This window comes from Cydia pomonella, chromosome 9, assembly GCF_033807575.1.
Source record: "Cydia pomonella isolate Wapato2018A chromosome 9, ilCydPomo1, whole genome shotgun sequence".
NCBI classification, from domain to species: Eukaryota; Metazoa; Arthropoda; class Insecta; order Lepidoptera; family Tortricidae; genus Cydia; species Cydia pomonella.
Window position 1 is genome coordinate 14,790,620 of NC_084711.1, and position 8,534 is coordinate 14,799,153.

Below are 8,534 nucleotides of genomic sequence, written 5' to 3' on the forward strand. Positions count from 1 at the left end.
AAGTTTCAATAGGTATAATTATGATTACCGTGAACTATGTAGTTAACTAAAATTACAAAACCACAATAGCCTATAGTCTCTGTGAAATCCACACATTAACTACCCTGTGCCAGCCAAGTCATATTTTATCAATATTGTCTGTAGCAGCCAATAACTAGCCACTTCATAAGAATATGTTTGCTAATACTTCAGCAATGAATGTGTACCTAAGAACTAGAATGGAATAAAATTAGTAAACCCTGTGGAATTTAAAAGAGAAAAATAAAACTTTATAGTTATATTTAGGCTAATAAGTCCTATGAAATAAGATAGATTTTTAATAGGCACTAATTCGGTAAAGTTATCACAAAAGACGTGCATGTATTTCGATTTGAAACGCTAATTAATTACATTGTACCATGGAGCGATAATAAACCGATTTGTTCCAGACTAACGATCTATTTCAACTTAGCAGCCGTTTCAAACGGGTAATAACTGGGATTCCATAAATATGTTTTATTTTAAGATTCATTTAACACAATTATCACCCACTTTAAATTTGGCAGTTTTCTGCAAAATGCTGCGAGAAACGAGTGTAGTATTTAGAAATTTCCTTGGAACTCTAAATCTGCCAGAATGAATCACGGTTACCGTAGCTATATACATTTATTAAGAAAATTGGCATGACCCTTGTTTAACGTGTTAAGGAAATAATAGAGAGATTACAGGTTTTAAATACCTAAAACGTAGTTAATAAAATTGCAAAAGTGCTAAGTTTTCTAAATAAGGAGGTTCAAATTTAAATTATAGTTTACTATTTACTTACGAAACACCGTCAAATACTAACTACACTAATTGTGATAGCACTAATAAAATAGGTACCTTCCTATGTCCGTATCAGGGTCACTTTGCAAGAAACTTTGTCATGTCAATCTTAATTATTAACATACAAATAATACAATTGACGAAGATAGGAATACATTTCATATATGTTATGCTTGTGTTATGCCCAGTGTCATAGAATGAAGCTCGTTAACTTTTTGACAGTTTAGGAACACTGATAATTATGATGACACACACAAAAAAAAAAACAAATATAAGTAGGTAGGTAGGTAGGAGTAGGTCAGAGTCGTGGAATGTATGGGGCCCAATACATTCCACGACTCTTCTCCAGGTAAAAGTGGTTATTATTTAAGGTTTGGCAAAAATATATCAAAGCTAAAGTTTCTATTCAGTCTAATCAAATTATATCGAAGACTTATTCCCAGCAAGCTGGAAATCGTTTATCTTCATTTGGTCCTTAATGCGTATAATCCGAGTCTGCGCAATCCCAGGAGGTGTGCATAAATTTAAATTATTGCTCTTTTGTCCGTTTTTTTATACTTCAATTTTGGTTGAGGGCTATAGCAGAAATCAAAAGTAATTAACCGGCAAAATTTCTTATTTAAAAATCTTTACCGTGGAGCAAAAATTCGACCGCCAAAAGGATAAAATATATGTTCACAGTTCCCAAAAAGCTTCTGAAAAAGTTCCAAGGGTAGAAAGAGGCCACCATCCTGCATATGTCATGATTTGGTGGGAAGTATCCTATGAAGGCGTCACAGAGCTTCATTTTTGTGAACAAGGGGTAAAAATACGTGCTACGAATTATAAAAACGACATTTTGAAGAGAGTTGTTAAGCCGCTAAATGATACTCCATTTGCCGGTAAGCACTGGGTATTTCAACCAGACTCTGCCCCTGCACTTAAAGCTAAGACTACACAACGGTGGTTAGCGACGCATTTACCTGAGTTTATTGCGGCTGAAGATTAGCCCTCAGGAAGCCAGGGTTGCCAACTCCAAATTTTTTTTACCCCTAGAGCTCAACTTAAAAGCCCCTAAAACTGTACTATTGTTTTGGAAAACCCACTAAATAAAAAATAAAAGAAATTATACGTTTATTTAATTCTTTATTTGTACATTTTCCAGAATTTCGTACATTAAATCATTGTCAACCGGTTCGACACTTTTATGATCATACATATGAACGGTAAATAGTTTTAACATTTTATTTGTTGGAGTGAATGTCACGCAAAATCCTAATCACTGTAGTGTGAAGCGGACCATCATCACACTTTGCAGCATTTCAATGGATAATCTATTCCGCAGCTTATTTTTTACTATATTATATATAGACAACGCGCGTTATACCCTTGCATTTGAAATGGGAACTTTTGTAAACGCCAACCCGCATTTTGCGATATTTTCGAAACGTTTGCAACTTTGCAGCCAGCAGCATCGCAATCGTCGTATACTTCAGAGTAAAAATCCGCTGATGTTGAAGTGTTTGACCACATTTTATTACTCAATTGGTCCCACTCAGATTCGATATCATTTTTGTTTCCGTAAATATGAGGTCGCTGAATGTGATTTAAAACTGGTTTTATGTCAGGTTTTACTTGAGACGTAACCACTTTTGGGTCTAAATTAGTAATTACTTTCAGGATTGATAAATTATCCGGCAGCCGTTTTTGTATATGTTCTGCAAGGCAACATAAAAAGTTCTTGCATCTTTCGCTTACATCCAATAACGTGTGCGCATCCGTCGTACTCAAGTTTACCATCAAATCCAAGAATCAACAGCCACAACGCCACAGACCCAAAATAGAGCGCTAGAAGCTTATTTACACGATACTTTTGGTGGGGCCCAACACCAGTAGAGGAGGTTATAAAGCCCAACAATTGTACGAGGCTGCTCCTCAATTTTTTAACGAAGCCAACGAGATACTTGATGTCTGTTGTGGTTATGGAGGGTTTGAAGATTTTTTAAGTTATCAATTCAAAGAAGTAAAACCCAAGACTATATATGTCAGTACGTTAATCGAGAAACACCATCGGCAGCTTGACACTATGAGTCTGGGATCAAGGGAAAGCAATGTAAAGATAATAAACATTAGCCCTGACACAGACCTTGATATAGGGAACATTAAAAGCAATGAAACTTTTAAAAACCATTTTAACAAACTTAGAGCAGTGACGGATGGTATTGACATGGTGATTTTCGACGTAGGTGAATTTAAAAGTTCCAGTGTCGCTCAGCGTAAATATTGGCTTTCTAGGTTGCCACAAGGAGTGTCATTGGTGGAGGCGTATCGAAGGTACTTCTCTTTGCTTAGGCCTGGAGGTAAGGCTTTGGTCAAATTCACTGGGTACTTTCAAGGAGGATTGGAAGTTATATACGATATAATGAAGAATTTCAAGAAGGTTATGGTAGTTAAGGTAGGAACAAGTAGTATGTTCAGTACTGAGATTGAGCGAGCCTGAGCAGTTGTTATTAGCGAGCGGTGCAGGTGAATATGAGCATTCCGGAAACACCTAGATCAAACTTATAGCCATAACAGACTACCGCACGTATGGAAGTACCCTGCCTCTCCCTGCTCCACCGTACTTGCTTTTTATTATTAACATACGGACTTTCTATTTCTATACGTCTTCCGTATGAAATGACATGTGCAAACGAGACAGCTGTATGAATGTGTATAGCGACGTTCCGTTCACACAGGTCATTTCGTAAGGAAATCGGGTAAAAATTCCGTATGTATGTGGCCGGCCTAACACTGCACGACCCGACAAAGGGGACCGACCATAAATGATGGTCTAAACCGCCTTTACAGCGACGAAATATCATACAACCACGTTACAAATCACTGTGTAGCTTAGATCGGAACGTTCAGCCGTGTTAGTCCTTCTCAATCGCACTTGCGAATTCAAGCAACACAGAGTGGGATACACTATGGTATCGAGAACGTTTCATTTCCAGTATAATATGTAGCTTCTCACATCGTGAACACTTTTAGAAAAATCCCTAAAAAAACCACTAAAAATACTTAGCCCCTAAAAAAACCACTGGCTGTTTTTTTCCCCCCTAAATTTAGTGGTAAAACCACTAAGTTGGCAACCCTGCAGGAAGCCCCGATCTCAACCCCTTGGACTATGGTCTGTGTAATATTTTGGAGGAGAAAGCCTGCTCTCTGCAATGTTGAGTGTCTAAAGTTAGATTTAGTGCGGGCAGCGGCTTCAATACCCATTGATACCGTCCGTGCCGTCATAGACGAGTAGCCGGACCGTTTAAAGAAGTAAAAGGTGGGCATTTTGAATAATTTTTTTATTTTATAGAATCAGCATATTATAATTAATAAAAATAGCCCTGATTTATTTATAAGCCTTCTTTTATTTTCAAAATAAATGTCATTTCATGTAGAACAGAATTTATGGCAAGACTACGTAATTCCTCAAAACGTTTTTTATCGATTTAATTTGATTTTACAAGCTTTTATTTAGTTTCACCTGTCCTGTTGTCTGTCTGTCGGTCTGTAATCAAACCTTCCACGTTAAATATGACATGAAGCTGAAAATTTGCATACATATATAAGTCGAGTGACAATGCAATATAATGGTACCATCGAGCTGATCTGATGATGGAGACAGGAGGTGGCCACTCTGTGATAAAACAACGCAACCTAATTGCGTTTGGGGTTTTTAGAATTGTCTCGATGAGTATTAGTTGCGTGTCGAAATAAAAGTGCAAGCGATAAAAGCTTATACCAAAAATGAAATTTTTGCCAAAAACTTATTTTTAATAACTTTGGGTAGCAAAATGTTAATATCTGCAGTCTCTGCATCAACTAGAGCTTCCTGAATATTGGGATGTACAATGAATAAACATTAACATGGTCAGTACGTTGCGGGCATATCATATGAGCCACTCAGGTATACGAATACCTACCCTACCACGACTATCTTATCAGTGTCAAACTGACATATGTATTTGCTAACTTTTACGTAACTTTCTTTCCTATGCCAGTACGAGCGAGATGCATAGAAAAGAAAGTAAGTTACGCTCACGCTAGCGAATATGTAACGTTCAAAGTCGTGGTAGCCGTACTTATTTTGATTGAGTGGTTCTTTGGACTTGAACATTTATTACTTGGTCGTCCTCGCAGCTTAATTGCTGGTCCATCTTTAGACGTGGAGAGGTCTCCCACTTCCTCTGCAGGCAATTAATTATTCGTGTTCGGTATATAATCATGTTAAGAGGAAATTACCAGCTGAGCCCTTTTTCAAAGTTGGGAATTTTAGGTCCCTAAATAATTCTGTCGCGCTAACGACGTCGCGTGCGGCTCCTAAGATTAGTGCGATAAGGACAACTGCAGCTCAGGCGAAAAATCCTGCGTTAAAATCTCAGAAATCGATGTTTCGTTCTCGACGTATTCCTCCTCCAAAATAGAAATTATCTGTGTATGACCGTTTTGATTTTTGCGTTTATTGTTGCAGATTTTGAATGCGAGACGTCTGTTTACGGCGCATTATTTTGACCGTTTTTTAGCACTTCTTGAAAAAAAGGAATATCAAAAACAGCAAACTTACAGACACAGGTATTGGTAATATTGAACTCATATAAAAAAATATTCATTTAGGGCCTAAATCCAGAGAGGAAAATGTCGAGTTTGTATGGAAAAATGACCACAAATGTTTCCCCTTAAAGTTAAGCTTACCGTATCGCCATCGCTTTCCTCCATAGCCATAGCCGCTCCTCGCTCCATGAGCTGTTGTTCGGAGCGTAGCTGCTGGTCCATCTCTGCCGTGTCCAGCTCTAGCTGTGGAGAGGAAAGCAGTTCTTCTTCTTGGGAGAATTGCTCGTGGTCGGAGTGGGAGTGCGGCAGTGGACGGAAGTTGAGACGAGCTGGAATGGAGAAAGCCAGCTTTAATAGTTATTCGTTTTACAAGAAGGCAAAGTTGCTGTTTAACCCCTTGCGCATAATTGTTTTTTTTTTGTCCTACCTGTGGATTCTGCTAATGTCAAGGTGTAGACTTTCGACCAAAATTTATATTTATATTTCTTCAAACAAAAACGTCACTTTTGACACTAAGATATCCAAACCATATCGTATATTTTAGGAAATTTTTGATGTATCAAGTGTGAAATTACACTTTAATACGGAATATTTAAGAAACCTGATTCCCGATTTTTAGCAATATGTATGTATTTATATCCAGGATAAATACAATTAAGAATCATGTTAAACTTAAGCCAGCAAAAGTAGGAAAACAAAACTATTTTTAAGTAAATAATAGATGATGGGAAAAGTATGAATGTTGATAGCTACAACAGGCTACCAAAAGAAAGTCACCATCCTATAAAATACTCCCAAAATCGCATTTTAGGGTTCCGTACCCAAAGGGTAGAAACGGGACCCTGTTACTAAGACCCCACTGTCCGTCTGTCTGTCTGTCAAAAGGCTGTATCTCATGAACAGTGATAGCTAGACAGTTGCTATTTACAGATGATGTATTTCTATTGCCGCTATAACAATAAATAATAAAAACAGACTAAAATAAATATTTAAGTGGCGCTCCCATACAACAAACGTGATTTATTTGCCGTTTTTTGCGTAGGTAATGGTACTGAACATTTCGTGCGCGAGTCCGGCTCGCACTTGGCCCGTTTTTTATCCTTAGCACTTTGCCGCAGTAAAATAAAAATTAACTTTGCCGTCACTTTTTCCTTTTATTTACACAGAAATGCAATTAAAACTTACCTGTTTTATCTTTAACCTACACTAACCTGCTTAGGTAAGAGATACACACTTATGTTCTATTGTCAATTTACGGTCAACTTTAACTGCTTGCAAAAGCCAGTTAAAAAGCTACGTGTAAAAGCTCACAGTCATGGCACTTGTGAATATCGGTCGATCTGGCCACCGGTATGTTTCGTATCAATATTGAAATGCAAATATTTAATCCCGCAGAGTGTCATGTCGTAAAACAAATTCAATGACGTCATAGAGATAAATGGCAGATTGAATTGCATGTGGTTTGTATGAAAAGCACGGTTATTGTGACATGGTTAGGATAAAGCATACCTATCCTATCTTATTAATATAATTATTTTAAAAAGTACCTGTATATAAACCTAAATAACTTTTTTACAAAAAATAAAACCGACTTCAAATATTATCAAAAACGCCATACATATACCTATAACATTTGAAGAGTTCCCTCGATTTCTCCAAGATCCCATCATCAGACCCCGACTTGGTGCCAACGGGACCATCTCGGGGTTATACTCGTACCCGTTCGATAAAAAAAAATTGAAAATCAGTTCACGATTCTCGGAGATATCGAGTAACATACATACAAAAAAAAAACCTTTTTTGAAGTCGGTTAAAAAATAAAGCACTTGGTTAATCATAGAAATTGTTTCCTAGGAGAGTGAAATTATTTAGAATTAAAAAAAAAGATAATTTTGAGTAGTAGTAAAAAAAACACGCTTAATAAATAGCTTAGTGGATCGGTACAGCGAGCTGCAAAATTGTATGGGTACTTTATGAATTAAATGTCAAAAAGTGGCCATGCACTCTTGCAGCTGGTTGTACAGTAAGTGCCCCAACTTAAGAACCCACATCGCCATACTGGCTGCATACAGGAGTAAATACTTATTTTAGGTTACCAACCTAATGTAATAGTTTTCGTTAGCGTTAAATCGCGTAATAATTACAATCCTTAAAAACAGATCTATATAATATATATAGCTATATAAAATAAAATAAATATCTGCAAAAAGACAACAGTATAGTTAACTTACCTTTCTGTTGGTTTCTTTGAAGTTCCTTCATGGCTTCCCGCGCATTGTACAAAGTCTGTGTAGTGCAAGACGAAACAGGTCTTATGGAGATTCTTTGCAGCCCGCTCCCCTGCAGTAACGTAGCCATTACTCGTTTGGGTTCTTCCTTTTCCGGACTTCTGCTGTACGTCCCGTATACATTCTGCTCTTGATCGTCATCCATATCAACAAAGCTTTCCTCGAACTGCTCGAAGCTCTCTAGATCAGAGTCCAACTCACCTAGTGAACCATGGGCTTTTGGGCGGTAGAAAGAATCGGAGTTACGACGATATTCTATTGCCTTTGGTTCAGGAGTGGAGAAGCTTCTCGTGACGTAGCCTCTTTGGCTGGGTTGGGGTGCGCTTTCTTGATCCCTTTGCGTTGACGGTGAAGAGTAACTTCTTGGGAGCAAGCTTCGAGACGCTGGTATCATCTTACGCTGCTGTGGCTGACTAGATCTGATCGATATCAGACTTCGTCCTCGCCCGGCACTGTGCACAGGCGTTGGGTCCTTACGTCGCATGACTTATTAACGAAGACGTGCGGTAGTCACTAGATACTTCAATTGACTGAGACTAGAGGCTGTTGGACATTCGCATGTAACTTCAGCTGTGCACCATCCGTGTCGGTAACTAGATCTTGTTTCCAATATTTCTATATAATGAGTTAATTCGATCTGTCAGGACACGCATAACGCACAGATTGAATTGCTCGAAGGTTACTCAGATGATATATCATATGGTAAGCAACACGATCGTCCTGGAGATAAATCTGGACATGCGTATACGCCACAATTAAGATTAATTACGGAGATTTCGCCCCCGCGGTCTGATCTGCGATAAGTTCTGGACTTAATCTACCGAACACGTGTACGCGTATTTGTGACAAATCCAATTTCATGGTCCCGTCTTA

At 38.0% G+C, this 8,534-nt stretch overlaps 1 protein-coding gene across 1 annotated transcript in view; it reads right to left on the reverse strand.

Moving 5' to 3' along the window:
* The window catches only part of LOC133521454 (NAD(+) hydrolase sarm1), a 100,464-nt gene extending 92,267 nt beyond the window's left edge, over nt 1-8,197 (reverse strand). The window contains exons 1-2 of the mRNA XM_061856418.1: nt 7,605-8,197; nt 5,515-5,702 (exon numbers count right to left, since the gene is read on the reverse strand). Of these exons, the coding sequence (XP_061712402.1) occupies nt 5,515-5,702; nt 7,605-8,145 (729 nt within the window). The 5' untranslated portion in view covers nt 8,146-8,197. The remainder of the gene's footprint in view (nt 1-5,514; nt 5,703-7,604) is intronic.
* Nucleotides 8,198-8,534: the final 337 nt, after the last annotated feature.